The 21,182-nt window shown below is 45.0% G+C and overlaps 1 protein-coding gene across 1 annotated transcript in view; it reads left to right on the top strand.

The window, feature by feature from the left end:
• Window positions 1-21,182, top strand: part of MXRA8 (matrix remodeling associated 8) — a 50,464-nt gene that overhangs the window by 5,242 nt on the left and 24,040 nt on the right. The window contains exon 2 of the mRNA XM_030185965.1: window positions 19,631-19,654. Within this exon, the coding sequence (XP_030041825.1) occupies window positions 19,631-19,654 (24 nt within the window). The remainder of the gene's footprint in view (window positions 1-19,630; window positions 19,655-21,182) is intronic.

Raw genomic sequence — 21,182 nt, 5'->3', positions numbered from 1 at the left:
ATGGATTTCTAAGTAGTCTAACAGCTGCATCAGTGTAAACCACATACATAACAGAAAAACCAATATTTTTAAACATAATTACATTTTCCCATATCTTAAAATTGACCAGACATAAGTCTACTACAGAAGCAAACCTCTCAACACACGACAGGATCTTGCAATATAAATACACAGGAAAGATGTATTCAAATTCTGGTAGCACCTCAATATTAGCAATACAAAATCCCTTAACTGTCAGGTACTTTGTGAAGTAACACTAAATCCTGCAAAGAAACTTCTTAAAGCCACACTCTGTAAGCCACTCCTTACTCCTTGGGGTCGTTTTAGACAGATCACTTACATTTGCCCCTCAACGTGTGTTTAGTGGTATAAAATCTTTTAGTGTGCTCAGGATGGTTTGAACACTGGGACCATTCCTTAACAAGACAGCTTGAAAGACCTTACTTCATGCTTTCATTCTGAATTGTCTTAACTATTGGAATTCTCTTTTTGTGGGGGTCTGAATCTACAGCCTCAAATGACTCCACTGATTGTTCAGATTTGGTGTTGCAAATCTCAACACCAATTCTGAACACGAATACCAATAACAGTACTTTTATAAATGCAGCAATGCATATACATAACAGCAATACACTTCCCATTGGAAAAGTCAGACAAGTCAGACTCATACAACCCGACACAAACTACATGCAAGCAGAATCTCTCACCTTGGTCACATGCAGAGCACATACCAACTCTCATCAATTACAGAATAGAGGACCAAACATTAAGCAATTGTCCTATAGACTGACATCAGTCCATCCCTTCCCTTCAGCCTGGCATTGGCTTTTCCCTTCCCTACCCCACCATCCATATCCATAGCCCAGCATCAGCCCTTCCTTTCTCTACCTTACCCTCTTCCCCATTTATCCCCGTAGCACTGTATCAGCCCTTCCCAATCATTCATCCCATAGATAAGCCCTACCCTAGCCCCCACCCCACCCTTTAGCCTAGCATCAGCCTTGTCCTACCCCCTACCCATCCTCCCACGGTCTGGGATCTCTTCCCCCAACCATGAAGGACACCAGCATTAAATATAAGACTTTTTTTTAATGTCCTGGGCACTGCAGAGCCCACCTCTACCCAGAAACCTGCCTATATTAAATTTAAAACATTTTTTTTTTAATTTGTAACCCGGGCACTGCAGAAAACATCCCCCCAAAACCCATCAACATGAAAAATATACAACCTTTTTTAGATTGTAACCTGAGCATTATAACAAATTTATTGTTTGTGGGCTTCTGGGTGGGGGTGGGCTCTTCACTGCCTAGTGAAAAAAAGGTATATTAAAATTATTAAATATGCCATTTTTTTTAACCTAGGCAGTGAAGAGCCCACCCCCACCCACCATTACACTGTACACGATGTTAAAATTAAAAAAAAAATATTTATTTTACCTGGCCTGGGATTTGGACGTCCCAGATCATATTATCAAAATGAAAGATGGACGTCCATCTTGTTTCGAAAATACGGGTTTCCCCGCCCCTGGATCGGGACGTTTTGCGAGGACGTCCAAATCAAAACGTGGACATCCCTTTTGAAAATCCCCTCCACATGATCTACTTAAAAAAAAGAATTTCAAACCAAGTTAACACTGTCCCTGACATTCCCAATTCAGATAAACTGAACAAGATTACAAAATGATTAATAGCATCAAAGGCAGCTGAAATATCAAACTGCAGTAACACAGCCTGTTGCCTTTGACTAAAAAGATACCTGATTTGAGTTGTAAGAGCCAGTAGTAGCGTTTCTGTGCTATGTCTTGATCTAAATCCATTCTGTGATTTATATAAGATGTTAAACTGTTCTATAAAAGTCTACAATTGTTTGCTAACTGAAAATTCTAGCAGCTTTGCCATCCATGAAATGCTTGCAACAGGACGGTAGTTCTCTACTTTTCTCAAATCAGCACCCATAGACTTCGGCAAAGGGGTCAGGACTATTTCTGCCAAAGATTCCAGATAACACCCCGATTGGAGATTTACGTTAACAAATTCAGTTATTATTTATTTATTGCATTTGTACCCCCACATTATGCCACCTATTTGCAGGCTCAATGTGGCTTACAGAGTGTTGTTATGACATAGTCATGATAGGATCTTAGATACAATCGGTAGTAAGCAGAAGATGTAACCATTTAAGCCCTTCCAGTGGCATTTTAGATAACAAATATGATGGGCAAACATCTAAATTGCATAATTTTTTAGCAAGCCTGTTCAGATATTTCTTAACCGTTATTGTAAGAATCCTCTCAAAAACATCCCGTGGAGGGGCATAATTGAACAAAAACGTCTATCTCCATGGGCGTTTATCTCCGAGAACAGGTCCGTGAAGTGGCGGACCGAACCGTATTTTCGAAAAAAATAGACGTCCATGTTTTATTCGACAATTTGTGAGCTGGGCGTTTTTGTTTTTCAGTGATAATGGAAAATGAAAGCGCCCAGCTCAAAAACGAATAAATCCAAGGCATTTGTTCGTGGGAGGGGCCAGGAGTCGTAGTGCACTGGTCCCCCTCACATGCCAGGACACCAACCGGGCACCCTAGGGGGCACTTTTACAAAAACAAAAAAAAAGGTAAAAGAGCTCCCAGGTGCATAGCACCCTTCCCTTGGGTGTTGAGCCCCCCAAATCCCCCTCAAAACCCACCGCCCTCAAGTCTACACCATTACTATAGCCCTAAGGGGTGAAGGGGGGCACCTACATGTGGGTACAGTGGGTTTGGGGGGCAGTTTGGAGGGCTCCCATTTACCAGCACAAGTGTAACAGGTGGGGGGGGGGATGGGCCTGGGTCCACCTGCCTGAAGTCCACTGCACCCCCTAATAACTGCTCCAGTGACCTGCATACTGCTGCCAGGGAGGTGGGTATGACATTTGAGGGTGAAAATAAAAAGTTGTGAAACGGCATGTTTTGTGGTGGGAGGGGGTTTGTGACCACTGGGGGAGGCAGGGGAGGTCATCCGGTCATTTAGGGCACTTTTTGGGGCCTTATTCGTGGAAAAACAGGGTCCAGGAAAAGTGCCCTAAATTCTCGCTAAAAACGCATATTTTTCTTCCATTATCGGCGAAAGGCGCCCATCTCTGATCGCCCGATAACCACGCCCCAGCTCCGCCTTCACCACGCCTTCGACACGCCCCCATCAACTTTGTCCGCATCCGCGACGGAGTGCAGTTGAAAACGTCCAAATTCGGCTTTCGATTATACCGCTTTATTCATTTTTGTGAGATAAACGTCTATCTCCCGATTTGGGTCGCAATATAGGCGTTTTTCTTTTTCAGTTATAAGCTGGATAGTCTATCTCCAGGGACGTCAACTTGCAGATTACAGAACGGAACAATTATAGAATCTGAATCGGTCAAAATTGTTTAATTTTCTCAACTTTATCCTGAAACAATTGTGCTAGTACTTCTGGAACTGTTAATATATTATCAAATTAGTCCAATTCTCATATACTTATACCTTACTAATTGCACTTTTCAAATCTGTGCTTACTCAACTTATTCTTCCACCTTTCCTTTGGAACATGGAGTATCTCAGGGTTCCTTTTTTGCACCTACATTGTTTAATATTTTCTTAGTCCCCCCCCCCCCCCTCCCCCCGCTTACCCAGTCTCTGGGATGTAGCCCATTTGCTACACTGATGATATTCACATTTTATATACGCTTCCTGGATATTCCTTTTACTCATCGTCCCTAAACAATTGTCTTCAACAGGTGGATGGCTGGCCAAAAGACCATCATTTGTTCCTCAGTCATACCAAATATGAAACATTATTTTCCCATTTCTTAATCTATTTGTCCTGCCCCTCTCCCCCCATGCACTTGTCAGTAGTTACCCTCTTGGTCGTCAAGATTCTGTACATGTACTTGGCATGATTGTTGGACCCCAAATTGTCTTTCAAGTCTCAAATAGATGCAGTAGTTTGGTCTTTTTTTCTCTTCATCTTGCATCATATCAAAGCGGTCAAGCCTCTCTTACCTGCAGCCCTAAATAGAACCCTTCTCTTATCACTTGCAATTTTACACTTAGATTACTGTAACACACTCTATAAGGCCCACCACTTGCATCTGTCAAACATATACAGTAAGTCCAGGCTAATTATTCCTTGTAAGATATATTTCCTTAATCAAGAAAACTATTGCTGTGTTCCTGTTTTGTATGTACCATTTTGGACCGGCCTAAGCGCTAAAGTTCACCCACTTATTTCACACCCAGCACCCCTTCTTTTCCATGTCTAAGCACAAAGTTTTGTAATCATCTAAATAGTTACCAGTACCAGCTGTTCCCGAATTATCTCATCTGTGCCAGACATACCTGGTTAAAAGGGCTTCTTACATTTCCCGAGGTTGCTCCTCATTCTACCTCCTTGGAGCATCATATCATGACTCCTTGTCCCTAGTCTAGACAGAAGTCCTTTCCTTTAAAAAAAATTTATTTTTTTGGCCCAAATTATATATATATATATATATATATATATATATATATATATATATATAAAACACTGTAAAAAAAAAAACGAGCGCTAAAGTGCTATTCTATAAACGGCACCGATTATAAAAAGGATCTGTGTCTAACTTTTACTCATGAGGATTTACACCAACTGAAACCTGGTATAAATCCCCGCATCTAAATTAGGCCCCTTTTCAGATCCACGCACAAGAATTTACATGTGTGTCTTTACAGAATAGCACCTATCGAGACTTGAGCATTAAATTCTAATGCTTGCCAATTAGTGCCGATAATTATTTGTGCCCAATTATCAGTGCTAATTGGTTCATTACTCAATTAAATTGTGCACGTAAATTGTGTGCATGCTCAAACTTGCGTGTACAATTTTGTGTGCCATAAATAGAATCCAGGGGTTTGTGTATTATGTACACCTTTCAGGCATTTGAAGGTCTCTATTGTTTTCTCACCTGAAATGGAAATCTGAAAACCAGGTTCTCTTGCTATAGGGTTTTAACTGACTTGAAACCAACCAGTTCACCTTAGTAAATCTATTTTACTATTCGGCCGAATACAAATAATGAAAAATATTATTCGGCCAAATATGAATACCGAATATGAATAATGGGCACTGAGCTTTAATATCTAATATAATAATTTGTGCTGTCAACGTTCTATGGCTGGCTGGCAGTCTGGGTTCATAATCTTCTGACGTCAGCAAGCCTCCAGAGTTCCCTTCCCTCTCACTGTCCCGCCCTCGCATAAAGACAAAATGACATCAGAGGAGGGCAGAACAGTGAGAGGGAAGGGAATGCTGGAGGCGAGCTGACGTCAGGATGTTACGAACGCAAGCAAGTGAAGGCAACGGAATGCTGTAGGGGACACGAGCCCAACGGAGGGGAGGCCAGGGCAGAGGACAATCGCTGGATATGGAGGGGAGGCCAGAATCCTGGGATACGGAGGGGAGGGCTGGACAGAGGAGAATTGCTGGACATGGAGGGGATGAGAGGCGAGGGAAGAATCACGGCACATGGAGGCGGGCAGGGCAGAGGAGAACCGCTGCACATGGAGGGGAGGGAAGAATTGCGGCACAAGGAGGGGAGGATGGGAGGGGAGGGAAGAATTGCGGGACATGGAGGGGAGGGCAGGGGAGAGAGGACAAATCGCTTAGACAAGAGCCTTCCTAGGGCCCGTTTCATTTTTGACGAAACAGGCTTGGTTGCACTAGTAACAAATACAAGAAGCAACATGAAATTAGAGATCAAGGGGCCTTTTTACTAAGTTGCGTATGCGCCTACATGCGCCTAACTTATGCCAGTTTGGAACTACCTCCTGGCTATCACATGGCCCGGGTGGCAATTTCATTTTTTATGTGCGCCTACTACACGCACCGGAAATTTTCCAGCGTGCAGCACTAACCGGGCAGTAATCAGCATTGTATGCACGCTGATGATTACCACCCAGTTAACACACAAGACCTTACCGCTAAGTCCAATGGGTGGCGGTAAGGTCTCAGGCCCGAAATGGATGTGCACCAATTTTCATTTTATGCAGGTGTGCTGAAAAAATGAACCTGCGCGCATCCAGTACATGCATCTACACCAGCGCAGGCCACTTTTCAGCGCACCTTAGTAAAAGGACCCCTAAGTAGGATTTAGCACAGTAGAGCCCTGAATTATTCGTATTCAAATTTAAGTAACTATTCTGCAAAATACGAATAATAGATTTGGGGCACTATTCGGGGTCAAATTGAATACGAATATTCGGTTCAGCCCTGGTAAATACCGATAAATGTACAGAATGCAACATCTGAAAACTCATCCGCCAGGAAGCTGCTAATGATTAGAATACCCTATCTCATCCACATTAGACAAACTAAACACTTAAAATATTTCTTTAATTATATGTCAGATGAAAGGACAGGAGTGACAGAAAAGTGATGTAAACTCAGATTTCTTGCTTGAGCAGAGGAGTGTGGTAGCCGTGTTAGTCCACTCTTAAGGTTATCAATAGAAATCAAACAAAATAAAACATGGAAAAGAAAATAAGATGATACCTTTTTTATTGGACATAACTTAATACATTTCTTGATTAGCTTTCGAAGGTTGCCCTTCTTCCTCAGATCGGAAATAAGCAAATGTGCTAGCTGACAGTGTATATAAGTGAAAACATTCAAGCATTACTATGACAGTAAAATAGATACTATTGGAGATTCTACATGGAATGTTGCTACTATTGGAGATTCTACATGGAATGTTGCTACTATTGGACATTCTACATGGAATGTTGCTATTCCACTAGCAACATTCCATGTAGAAGGCTGCGCAGGCTTCTGTTTCTGTGAGTCTGACGTCCTGCACGTACGTGCAGGACATCAGACTCACAGAAGCAGAAGCCTGCGCGGCCACATTGGTGATCCGCAAGGGCCGACTTCTACATGGAATGTTGCTAGTGGAATAGCAACATTCCATGTAGAATCTATAGAAATCAAACAAAATAAAACATGGAAAAGAAAATAAGATGATACCTTTTTTATTGGACATAACTTAATACATTTCTTGATTAGCTTTCGAAGGTTGCCCTTCTTCGTCAGATCAGAAATAAGCAAATGTGCTAGCTGACAGTGTATATAAGTGAAAACATTCAAGCATTACTATGACAGTCTGACAGGGTGGGAGGAGGGGGGTGGGTAGGAAGTATGCATGGGGACATCAAAGCATATCATTGATATTCTAACAGGATGGGTGTGGATAGGTGAGGGGAGAATTTTCCAAGGTTTTGAATTTATAATGTCTTGACCAATCTACATCAGTACGAACCAATATTGAACTTTCTTAATTTAGACACTTTGACCCACACTATCATTACTGAACATTAAACCTTGTCTTACCCCCACTCACATATTTTGAAGTACTTACTTATTACTTCTAATTTGCCTGTTATTCTTTGTACCTTATTTACAACAATATTTTGTATTCTGTTAATGGTGTCCGCCTTTGCGACATAATGTAAGCCACATTGAGCCTGCAAATAGGTGGGAAAATGTGGGATACAAATGCAGCAAATAAATAAATAAATAAATAACTGTTTGATATGAGCCCCCCACCCCCCCCATTCTTGAACCGGTTCTCTTGCAACAATTCTTGTTTTATTTGCACAGCCTTACCCGGCTGCCCCTCCCAACTCCCACTGAAATAGAGACCTCTTTTCTTAAAGACAGTCTGCCATTTATAATGCACTGAAATTATAGGCGATGAATCCTGCAGGTTTTCCCCCATGCAAGCACAATTGTAAACGGCAAAAACAGCATAATTTCTTCTTTGTTGCTGCCCTGAGCAATTTTCATTGGAGTATTTACTTGTTTGGGGTAAAAACAACTGGTTGTGTGGTATCAGGATATTGTTGTAATGAAAGTCTCTCCTACTGTAATTATACCCTCATGTGGTATCAGGCAAGATTTGCTGATCTGTTTCAAGCTGATGTTTAGCAATACCCTTTGGATACAATGTATAATTAGTCTGCAGGCATCCCAGGGGAGAAAAGGAGAGAGCCACTTCAAACAGAACTTCCACCCTCCTCTGAGCCCACTGTCCAAACTTTAACTCTCAGAGTGCCAAAGGCGGATGAAATGGACCACTCTGTTTAGTGTCCAAGGCAGCTACAGGAATGTGAGAGCCACTGGGGACCCTGGATTGGGGTGGTCAAGTATTTGTGCACACACTGTGGCATCACTGTGATGTCAGATATGATACGAGTGAGTCAAGCCTTCAAGAAGGCAAACAAGCAGGGCTTTTTTTTGAGCGGGTACTTGGGGGTACTAAGTACCGGCACCTTTTCCACTGTCTGCTAAAATTGACCCATTGACCCCAAGTTTTAATGAAAAAGCTCAGGATCTACACACCAATTCTGCCTTGTCATAGATTCTGTGACTGGTTGCAGGGGGCCTGGCTATTGTGGGGTGGGTCCCTCAGTGATCACCTCACCCCTGAAGGGTGGCTTAGTATTTGAGTACCGGCACCTTTTTTGCTAATAAAACAAACAAGTAACATTCACAGACTCCGTAGCCCTCAGCTGCAAGATGTCAGCCCTTCGAATTATCTTGCAGTACATTTCCCTCAAACCCATATTATACTGTATATCAATAGTTTACTCTTAGTACAACAGCATCAGGCCACCTCGGTGAATGTGCAGAGGCTGGATTTTCTCTTATTTACTTATTTTCAAAAGCCTCACTATCCTCATTGGTTGTAAGGATTATGACAAAACTTGGTAATAAGTCTAATAAGATATATAAGAGGGCTTAAATATTGACTGAAGCATAGTACATAAGTAATGCCACACTGGGAAAAGACCAAGGGTCCATCGAGCCCAGCATCCTGTCCACGACAGCGGCCAATGCAGGCCAAGGGCACCTGGCGAGCTTCCCAAACGTACAAACATTCTATACAATCAAGCCATTGTGACATCACTAATGAGGTTGGCTCTTATTGGTGGAATGAGCCACTATGACATCACAATAGGTTAAATCACTGCTCTATGTAATAAAAGTGAGCCAAGTAGAGGACATAAGTACATAAGTAATGCCACACTGGGAAAAGACCAAGGGTCCATCGAGCCCAGCATCCTGTCCACGACAGCGGCCAATCCAGGCCAAGGGCACCTGGCAAGCTTCCCAAACGTACAAACATTCTATACAATCAAGCCATTGTGACATCACTAATGAGGTTGGCTCTTATTGGTGGAATGAGCCACTATGACATCACAATAGGTTAAATCACTGCTCTATGTAATAAAAGTGAGCCAAGTAGAGGACATAAGTACATAAGTAATGCCACACTGGGAAAAGACCAAGGGTCCATCGAGCCCAGCATCCTGTCCACGACAGCGGCCAATCCAGGCCAAGGGCCAAGGGCACCTGGCAAGCTTCCCAAACGTATAAACATTCTATACATGTTATTCCTGGAATTGTGGATTTTTCCAACTCTGTGGATGCTTGCGCACCCCCAATATTGAGAAAATTCTTTGTATGTGTCCAGGGGGGGGTTATTTCCAGTGGGCTTAGCACCCCCAATAATTAAAATAAACCTGGCTCCTATGGACTGAAGTGCTGGACTTTTTTAAAGAAGCACAGTTGATGATGGCAAGGCCTGAAATGGCCTGCCAGCGGAGGTGGGAGAGGTCACCACAGATATGGAGGGGAGCGGGAGGAAAAGAGGTGGGGGAGGGGAAGTCAGTGTTGGGTTGCACATGGCAATTTTTCTATGCGTCTTTGTACCCAAAGCAGGTGAATCTCATCTGGGCAGATGGGCCATTTCAGCCTTTGTCACGTAGGGGTCCTTTTACAATGGTGCGGTGGAGCTCTATTGGTGTTCGCCAATCCGGCACTACTGCCAGCCCACTATGAGAGCCAGCCCGCACGCCATTTCTGGCATGACATAAATGTATTTTTTGCGTTGGGGGCTTACTCTGTGGTAATTGGGCAGGGTTAGCATGGGAGCCCTTAGCACTTCCTAAATAGGTGGCGGTAAGGGCTCCCCCCAGAAATGGCCGTGTGGCAACTGTGCACTTACCCACAGTTGTAAAAGAGGCCTCAGCATGCGGCAAATCCATGCATCAACTCTACCTCAGGGCCCCTTTTACCGCAGCTTGGTAAAAGTGGCCCTATGTTACTATGAATCCATTCATACAAACATAGAAAGCTGGGTAAAATAAGACATAACCTCATATTTTAATTGAGCAAGCAAGATAGCTGAGTGATGTCGGGAAATAAGTACATAAGTATTGCCGTACTGGGACAGACCAAAGGTCCATCAAGCCCAGCATCCTGTTTCCAACAGTGGCCAATCCAGGTCACAAATACCTGGCAAGATCCCAAAAAAGTACAAAACATTTTATACCGCTTATCCCAGAAATAGTGGATTTTCCCCAAGTCCATTTAATAATGGTCTATGGACTTTTCCTTTAGGAAGCCGTCCAAGCCTTTTTTAAACTCCGCTAAGCTAACCGCCTTTATCACATTCTCTGGCAATGAATTCCAGAGTTGAATTACACGTTGAGTGAAGAAACATTTTCTCCGATTCGTTTTAAATATACATTGTAGCTTCATCGCATGCCCCCTAGTCCTAGTATTTTTCATGAAAGGACGATGGATGCATGGAATGGCTTCCTAGAGCGGGGGCTGGAGACTAAAATATAAAGAATTGTTGTGGAACTTTGTGAATAGACACAGCAGAGGGAGTGCATGGTGTGGCTTTGAATCTTGTCAGGAGTGAATTTACTTTGAAGTCACACTGCCTGCTTGAGATGTCCTCCTTTAATGGTGGAATTTATCTCCACTGGCATCAGGCAGAGCAGCCCATTGGGCTGACACCTGTAGAAGGAAGCTTTTTATGCCTATTGAGAGATCTACCCCTGAATCTTGCATGCTTAGCTACTTGGGAGAAAGGGGTAGGCTTACAACACAATTTGTCTCTGGCTGGCTGTTGGTATATATTTTTGGCAGCATGGATAGGAAGTTACTGGACAAAATTGATGGTTCGATTTTTTTCCGCCTTCATCTACCGCGATACTGTTTTATGTTTAAACGATTTTTATTGAAATTTCAGCATATTGACCATATCAATACATTTAACTGAGCATAGTGCCCTAGCAAATAAGGCAATATACATCTGATACCTCATGAAACAATATCCAAAACCTTTTTTTGTTTTCCCGTTCCCAGCCCCCTGAACCCCCTCCATCCCCCCACTTTTTAACTGTAGACATCCCCTTGAAAAGATAACAACAACATATATAACCATTTGCAAACATAATCCAACATCTCATAACCTGTAACCGTCTCCATCTAACTTATAAACTCTCATACTAATACAACGTATGTCTGTTTCATTTATCATATTCACCTCTCTCCCATCTCATCTCTGTCCCTCCCCCCTTCCTTCTCCCCCCCTCACCACCAGAGACATTCATCATCTTCAAGAAAGTGAAAATTCTTTCCTTAGGCAATGTAAACCCTGCATCCAGACTTCAGTTCCTAATTGGGTCTTTGATACATTGTTACTTAAAGTCATCTCTAGTGTTGTTGTGTTTATGGAGGCATAATCATAAACCAGATATCCAATTGCTCAACAAAAAAACCACCTTGTCATCTCTTCTCTTCCCCTTCTCTCTCCCCCCCCCCCCCCCCCCCATCCCCTACTCCTCAATATCATGTCACGCAGGGCCGGTCCTGGTCTGGCGCCCCCCCTGCAGACTATGAGTTGGCGCCCACGCACCCCCGCCCCCCCGCCCCCCCAGCATCTCCTTTCTCTCTTCTCCCACCCTGCCCCTGTCCAGCGATTCTCCTTTGCCCCCATTCCCCACCACCCTTGGTACTTTAAATCTTTAATTTACCTCCGTTCCAGCAGCCACGTCATTTGAAAGCCTTGCCCCACCTCTAGCCTTCCCTCCCTTTGTGAGTTCGTTCTGCAGTCCCGCCCTTGAGGAAATGACATCAGAAGGCGGGACTGTGGAACGAACTCACAAAGGGAGGGAAGGCTAGAGACGGGGCAGGGCTTTCAAATGATGCGGCTGCTGGAACGGAGGTAAATTAAAGATTTAAAGCACCAAGGGCAGCGCGGTATGGCGGCGCAGCGCCGCAGCGGCGCCCTTGAAGGCAGGCACCCCCCTGTGGCGCTTACCCCGCTTACTGGGTTTGACCGGCCCTGATGTCATGGACTCCTCCATCCTCCCTTGATCTTCCAACATAGTGTCCTCTTCCCTCTCCCACATCATTCACTCCACACTCAGCCTAACTCATTCAATACCTGACTTCATGCTCTAGACGAGTCTTTCCCCAAGTATGCTCCCCAAACTCTAATAAAATGTTGTCGTCTTTTTGCCGTATCGCGATACTGTTTTAATTGACTCATGTTTGATCATTACCTCTGTGTTGAGATGCAGAAGGGGAATAACACTACAGAATGTCAGATAATTCTGCTTTTTGAATGAAGAATTTGTTCCTAGTCCCCAAGAACATGTTATAACTAATCTCCAAAATCAACACCTCTCAATATGCATCACACCAAATCTGAAAATAACAGTAATACTGATAAATTTTCCAAATGTCTTTTCTTTAAATGGAGTCACACAGAATTCTCTGCAGGATAACCACCCTCAAGGCAACAGTGTAAAGGACTCTGCCTTCTACTGAACTTAATCTACTTTCTCTCTGATGCCAGCAGGTGTTGCTAGTTGTGATAGGCTTCCTCTGCCAAATCCTCAGAGATTCATTTGATACATTTACACAGTATGTTAAACAGCTGTAAAGGTTTTTGCCAAGATTAAACAACTGACATTTAACAGGGGTTTCAGAGAAATGCATTGTAAGATTCAGAGGGCTTCCATCTCATCGCACAGGACTATTAAGTTTGGCATGACAGATACAGAAGTACAAGTGGACGGTAGGCACACTAGGGCAGGCATTCTGGTCAGGGCTTCTAGGATAGAATGATAAGGTGCCTGGGAAGTATGCTTGAAGTGGCTGTGGGAGTGAAAATGGAGGTGATGTTTGCAGAACTGCCAAGTTACCCATTCCAGGAGGGAGACTTTTTGGCCTGTCCTGGTTTTAAACTTACATCCAAAAGAAGTGTAAGAGTTGTAATCCATTGAAATCAGTGCTGCAGGTCCCACAATGCACCAGGATGAGGATGGCAGAAATACAGGACTGGCCAAAAAGTCTCCCTCCTGGAATGGGCAACTTGGCAGCTGTGTGTTTGGGGAGAAGGTGCAGGCCAAACAGTCCTGGAACGATATAAGAGCCTCTTTCTCCCTAAGGCCTGCCTGATAGCCAAATGGGCTATGCTGCTGAACTGGAAGTTGGAAGAGGCTCCCCCTTTCTGTGAGTGGAGGAATTTGCTTCATAATATGGTAGACAATAAACTTTTCTGGTCTCAAAGTTTCGTATCCAATAGCTGTCGCGCCAGGCAAGAAGTTTAAATTTTTTTTTGTTACATTTGTACCCCGCAGTTTCCCACTCATGGCAGGCTCAATGCGGCTTACATGGGGCAATGGAGGGTTAAGTGACTTGCCCAGAGTCACAAGAAGCTGCCTGTGCCTGAAGTGGGAATCAAACTCAGTTCCTCAGGACCAAAGTCCACCACCCTAACCACTAGGCCACACCTCCACTGTTGCTACTATTTGAGATTCTGCATGGAATGTTGCTATTCCACTAGCAACATTCCATGTAGAAGTCGGCCCTTGCAGATCACCAATGTGGCCGCGCAGGCTTCTGCTTCTGTGAGTCTGACGTCCTGCACTTACGTGCAGGACGTCAGACTCACAGAAACAGAAGCCTGCGCAGCCTTCTACATGGAATGTTGCTAGTGGAATAGCAACATTCCATGTAGAACCTCCAATAGTAGCAACATTCCATGTAGAATCTCCAATAGTATCTATTTTATTTTTGTTACATTTGTACCCTGCGCTTTCTCACTCATGGCAGGCTCAATGCGGCTTACATGGGGCAATGGAGGGTTAAGTGACTTGCCCAGAGTCACAAGGAGCTGCCTGTGCCTGAAGTGGGAATCGAACTCAGTTCCTCAGTTCCCCAGGACCAAAGTCCACCACCCTAACCAATAGATGATCTTTGACTAAAAGGGGTGGGGAGGTTTCTGGAGCTTGCAGAGGGGCTGACTGGCGGAGAGGCAGGATGGGAGAGGGGGGCATAGTTATATTCAGGTACTATAGGTATTTTCCTGGCCCCAGGTGCCAATGCAGAGAGCTACCACGGGTAGAAAGAAGCATGTAGTTAATAAAGCACCTGCACGCAGTTTTACGAGAGGTTTTTAAGAGATAATACTGCACAACTCCACGTGTAGGACACACAGCATAATGTAGCTATTAGGTATTCAGCCCAATGCAGAGATGTGCGCAGAAGACTTTAAGGCAAGCACAGCACTAAAAGCTAGGAGATCAGGTCTGAGTAGGCGTGGAAGAGTCAGCTCATTCTTCTAAAGTAGGGTTTGAGAAGATTTAATGCCAGTGCTGTGAGCATTACAATACCTGTAACTTTTAAAACAGAATGGGAGATGAGGGCACTATGCACAGGTCTGAGCAGGAAATAATTATATCTGTGCATGAACCTGAAATGTTGCTCTGCTCTTAAATATCTGTCTCACAAAACATATGTGTAAGAAATTTTTGTGAGTCTGATATTTATCTTTAGAAAAACCATTCCAGCACATGCGTAGAGGTGCGCTGACACTTTCACTCTGCTCAGACATGCACAGTGCTAGCTGCCCTCGGTGCATACATCTGGCAGGCTTCCCCTGATTAGCGCACAAGTTCTGCCCGTTTCAGATTTGCCTATGATTAGCTTCCAGCATTGGCACAGAATATTTGTGCAGCTTTCTGCATTGGCCCTAAGTTTGCCCAAGATCACAAGGAGTCACATGGGGATTTGGACGGGGCTGCAGAGAGATAAAGCTGGGCCCAGGGCAAACAATCTCAGGGCCCCGTCGCCATTGCCCCCATCACTGCTGCCCCCCCCCCCCCCCCACAGCCACCACTGGTGCTCTGCCAGCTATAGGTCCTTCTTCCTGTTTCCATACAGGCAAGACGTGGCAAGAAGAAGGACATGTGACTAGCAGAATAGTCTCTTTTGATCACCGGTGCCAGGCCCTCCTTGGAGAATGAGCCTGGGGAATCTTCCCCCACCTCCCTCTCTCCCTCTTGGCAGCCCTGGATTTGAACCTGGCCTCCCTGGTGTTCAGCCTCTTGCTCTGTTAGGCTACTCCTCCAGCGCAAAATGATGCATAGAGAAAATAATAATCTAACCATAGTCATATGATGCTGGGTTCCATAGCAGTGGCCTAGCCAAGGGTGGGCCTGGGTGGGCCAGGCCCACCTACTTTGGGCTCAGGCCCACCCAGTAGCAGCACACCTATGCTGATTCCCTAGCACCGCCAGCTGAAAACTCCCAACAACTGTCCCTCCTGCATACCTTGTAAATAGCAGATGGCATGCAGGTGAGACAAGGAGAGACCAAATCACCTGTGGGAAAGGGAGGGGTTCTTCTGCCCACCCATCTTGAGTCCAGGCCCACCCAAAGTTGGGTGTCTGGCTACGCCCCTGTTCCATAGTTGGAGTCACCACCCAGGAGAAGAATCCTGGAGTCACTGTGGACAGTACCTTGACATCCTCAGCATAGTGTGCAGCAACAGTCAAAAACAGAATGTTAGAAATTATTCAGGAAGGGATAGATAATAAAATGAAGATTATAATGCCCCTGTACTCAGGGCCAGTTTTAGATATGGTGGGGCCCAGGGCAGAAATTAAGGAGGGGGGCCCTTGATCCCCCCTCCCCACAATCTCCCTACCTGCATTGCTACTATGCATAGCAGGTATGTCTTCCCCTTCTCCCCACCACAGTCCATCTCCCTCCCTTCCCCTCACCTTGCAGTCTTCTTTAAAAATGTTATTTCCCTTCTCAAAGGGGCCCTGGCATGGTAGCCATCCTTACAAGCTGCCTCCAGATGTCCTGAAGCTTTCTCTCTGACGGCTGCTGGAATCCGCCCAGGCGGAAACAGGAAATTGCATCAGAAGGGGGCAGATCGTGGCAGACAGGGAAAGTTTCAGGGCAGCCGGAGGCAGCTTGCAAGGATGGCTACAGTGCCAGGGCCCCTCTGAGAAGGGAAATACATTTTTAAAGAAGATTGGGTGGAGGAGATGCCTGGACCATGGGGCCCTCTGCTGCTGTGGGGCCCAGGGCAGTCCCCCCCCCCTTCTAACGCCAGCCCTGCCTGTACTGAACCACGGTGTAACTATAACTTGAGCATTGTGTGCAATTCTAGTCGTCCCATCTCAGAAACATATAGCAGAACTAGAAAAAGTGCAGAAAAGGGCAACCAAAATGATAAATGGGATAGAATGGCATCCCTGTCAGAAGAAAGGTTGTACAGCTTAGGGCTCTTCAGCTTGGTGAAGAGAAGGAAGAAATGCTGAGAGGAGATATGATAGAAGACTATAAAACCATGAGTAGGTGAAACAGGTAAAGAAGGAATGGTTGTTTAATCTTTCAACTAGTACTACATAGTAACATAGTAACATAGTAGATGATGGCAGAAAAAGACCTGCATGGTCCATCCAGTCTGCCCAAGACAAACTCATATGTGTATACCTTACCTTGAATTTGTACCTGTCCTTTTCAGGGCACAGACCATATAAGTCTGCCCAGCAGTATTTCCCGCCTCCCAACCACCAGTCCCGCCTCCCATCAGCGACTCTGGTACAGACCGTATAAGTCTGCCCTCCCCTATCCTCGCCTCCCAACCACCACCCCCCCTCTTCCCCCCAACTGCTCCGCCACCCAATTTTAGCTAAGCTTCTGTGGATCCATTCCTTCTGCACAGGATTCCTCTATGCCTATCCCGCGCATGTTTGAACTCCGTTACCGTTTTCATCTCCACCACCTCCCGCGGGAGGGCATTCCAAGCATCCACCACCCTCTCCGTGAAAAAATACTTCCTGACATCTTTCCTGAGTCTGCCCCCCTTCAATCTCATTTCATGTCCTCTCGTTCTACCGCCTTCCCATCTCCGGAAAAGATTCGTTTGCGGATTACTAAGACCAGGGGATACACTGTGAAACTATTAGGTAGAACACTAACCAGCTTATAATCGAACGAGAATAACGCCCAAGTTCCGACCTAAATCGGGAGATGGGCGTTCTTCTCACAAAAACAAATAAAGCGGTATAATCGAAAGCCGAACTTTGGACGCTTTCAACTGCACTCCGTCGTGGATGCGGACAAAGTTGACGGGGGCGTATCGAAGGCGTGTCGAAGGCGGAACTGGGGCGTGGTTATCGGGCGAACAGAGATGGGCGCCCTTCGCCGATAATGGAACAGTTTTGAGCTAGAATTTAGGACACTTTTCCTGGACCCTGTTTTTTGACGAATAAGGCCCCCAAAAGTGCCCTAAATGACCAGATGACCCCCAGAGGGAGTCGGGGATGACCTCCCCTGACTCCCCCAGTGGTCACTAACCCCCTCCCACCACAACAAATGATGTTTCACAACTTTTTACTTTCACCCTCAAATGTCATACCCTCCTCCCAAGCAGCAGTATGCAGGTCCCTGGAGCAGTTGTTAGGGGGTGCAGTGGACGTCAGGCAGGTGGACCCAGGCCCATCCCCCCCCTACCTGTTACAATTGTGCTGCTTAATGCTACTAGTCGTCCAACCCCCCCAAACCCACTGTACCCACATGTAGGTGCCCCCCTTCACCTCTAGGGCTATAGTAATGATGTAGACTTGTGGGCAGTGGGTTTTGAGGGGGATTTGGGGGGCTCAACACCCAAGGGAAGGGTGCTATGCACCTGGGAGCTCTTTTACCTTTTATTTGGTTTTTGTAAAAGTGCCCCCTAGGGTGCCCGGTTGGTGTCCTGGCATGTGAGGGGGACCAGTGCACTATGAATCCTGGCCCCTCCCACGAACAAATGCCTTGGATTTATTCGTTTTTGAGCTGGGCGATTTCATATTCCATTATCGCTGAAAAGCAAAAACGCCCAGCTCACACCTTGACGAATAAAACATGGGCGTCTTTTTCTTTTAAAAAATATGATCCGCCCCGCCCCTTCACGGACCCGTTCTCGGAGATAAACGCCCATGGAGATAGGCGTTTCTGTTCCATTATGCCCCTCTAAGTATGTTTGTCACTCAGTGAACAATTAAGCTGAGGAATTTGTTGCTGGAAGATATGATTAAGGCACAAACAGTTTAGAGAGTAGTGTAGAACGGGTAGAAGTGAATCGATTTTTCACTCTTTCAAAAAGTACAAAGACCAGGGAATACACAATGAAATTACCTGGAAATACTTTTAAAACAAATAGGAGGAAATATTTTTTCACTCAAAGAATAGTTCAGCTCTGGAACTTGTTGCCGGAGGATAAGGTATCTGGGTTTAAAAAAGGTTTGGACAAGTACCCGGAGGAAAAGTCCATAGTCTGCTATTGAGATGGACATGGGGAAGCCACTGCTTGCCCTGGGGTTGGTAGAATGGAATGTTGCTACTTTTGGGGTTTCTGCCAGGTGCTTGTGACCTGGATTGGTCACGGAAGCAGAATACTGGGCTAGATGGACCATTGGTCTGACCTAGTGTGGCTATTCTTATGGTCTTATGTAGAGGGGTTCCTGGAGGAAAAATGCACAAACAATTATTAGCCATATAGTCTTTGGAAAGCCACTGTTTACTTCTGACTATGAACAATAAGGAATGGACTTACACCTGCCCGACACTTGTGACCTGAATCAGCCACTGTTGGAGACAGGATCCTGGGCTTGAACTTAAAGCTTTTTACTCTGACCCAGTTTGGCATATGTCAGCTCTGTCCAATAATTCACATGAATTGCTGTGCTTCTCTTATATCCTTTACCTGCTTTATTAAAGGTCCCAAGAAGGAAGAAGCAGAGACTGACAGTAACGTTTGCTGGGCAGGCCTCATCAATTTGTTTTATTCAATCATACAATTTGTTGTCCGCTAATCCAGTGTATAGCGTTGTCCATGGGTGACCGAATCAAGACATATATACAATGTAAATCACAGGAGAGCGCTTTTGCTGAAGTGCAGAAAAATCCAGGCTTCTAATGTACTTTCCAGCGTGCTAATCTCAGATTTAGCACAGCACTTTTGTCTGGCTTTTTTTTTTTTTTTGCAGACCATGTGCTAACGTTCCCATTAGTGTGTGGTACCTGCACAAAATTAATGCAGTAGCACTTACCACCTCTACGAGTTGTTAAGTGCTCCCTTGTTAATGCTGCGTTATCCAGTTAGCATGCGCTAATCCTAACATGTTAGCAGGATAATGTGGGTACGCCTACTTTATGCCCGTGACATTCCCCCTCACCAAAATATTTTTTTAAAATAGGTAGCAAATGCAAACAGTCAAAATACCTCAAAACACTTTAACGTGTTCTGTGTTAGCCTCTGAACATGTGCTAAATGCATGTTAAGGGCGTAACATCCTTTAGTAAAAGGGCCCCTTTGATTTCTTCCATTTTATACTGCTTTTCTAGTAATATGGCACAGTGGTTTCCAACTAAAGACACAGCTAAAATTCAGGTAATATTCTCTCATTGCATTCACTAGTAATTTTTTTTTCTTCTTTCAGGGTCTGTGGTTCATTTGTACTCGGGTAAGTAGCAGCCTTTAATCTCTACATTGTATTGTTTGCTCTTCTCAGGGTGATGTTTTGCTTTTTCTTTTTTTTACAGAAAATTAACTCCCAATTTCACTATCCATTAATTGAATGAAGGCCCTGTACATTACAAGGCTCATATCTCTAGCACATTCTGTGATCTTCAGTGATCTCAGAATCAATCAGTGTCCAGCAGGCTCCTGCATTAGAATCCCAGGCACAGCACATGCAACTCGCTGATCCTCTAGGTGTTCCCCATAAACCCATATCTGTTCCCCAGAGCCTTCTTTGGTGTGAGCCATAAGACATATGAACTATATTGTTCACCTTGCCCTGGCTCATCCAAATTTGGAAATAAATAAAATCCCCACCCTGGTGCATCACCCCATCTCACCCCACCCTCGGCACATCACCCACCTCCCTGTCCTCTGAAGTGCATCATCCTCACCACCTGGGGATGCATGGAGCAGTTGCAAAGCTGTTGGCTCCGCGTTCCCTGCCCCAGAACAGGAAGTAACGTGGGGAGGGGGCAGGGAATCGGCGGAGCCAACAGCCGCATGACTGCTTTGTGCACCCCCTTGCTGCCTGCACCAGGGGCAGATCACCCCCACTGCCCCATACTTGGTATGCTAGAGATATAGTCCTAAAAGTTTTAAAGACATGTTAACAGGGTAAGCAAACATACATGGAGGGGCATTTTCGATATGGCATTTAAATCCGACTTTGGATGTTTTGCTCAAAACATTAAAAATTCAAGTGGTGAATATAGCGATTTTTGAAACAGCAAAATGTTTATCTTTTTGTTTTGAAAATGACCATTTTCTAGATGTTGCTGTACTCAGTGGGGCTGATATTCAGATCCTGCAGTCACCACTAAACCCGGATATTCAATGCCAGGCTGTTTCCGGTGACCGGCATTGAATATCTGGTTTATTTTTGGCTGGTTAGACGATAACCGGCTATGTTGATAATCAGACTTAGCCAGTTCTTTTCAAACTGGTCAAAGATATCCCACGTATTTATGTGGCCAAATATAGCTGCTAAAGTAGGGCTGAAAATCTGCAGATAGCTGGTTATGCCGGCCAATATAACTGGCTATCTGCTGGCTGCTAACTGGTGATATTCAGTGGGAAACAGCTGGCTATCCCCCGATGAATATCGCCAGATAGCCAGTTATGGGGCATTTAACCGGACAGTTGCCAATCCTGGCTGGTTAAATGCTTTTGAATATCAGGGGGAGTGTGTCTATCTTTTTGGACCATTTTTTTTTTTTGGGGGGGGGGAGGGGAGTCCAAGTGAAAAACACACAAAATCAGGCCATTGAGTAGGAGGAGCCAACATTCTTAGTACACTGGCCACACAGACATCCCAGCAGAGCAGGGGGGCACCCTATGGGACACTGCAGTGGACTTCACATAAAAGGTCCCAGGTACACATCTCAGCGTTACCCCCTTGTATTGTATGTTGAGCCCTCCAAAACCCACCAAAAACCCACTGTACTCAACTGTACACCACTACAATAGCC

This window comes from Microcaecilia unicolor, chromosome 13 (genome assembly GCF_901765095.1).
Source record: "Microcaecilia unicolor chromosome 13, aMicUni1.1, whole genome shotgun sequence".
NCBI classification, from domain to species: Eukaryota; Metazoa; Chordata; class Amphibia; order Gymnophiona; family Siphonopidae; genus Microcaecilia; species Microcaecilia unicolor.
This window is presented reverse-complemented; position numbering and strand designations above follow the sequence as displayed.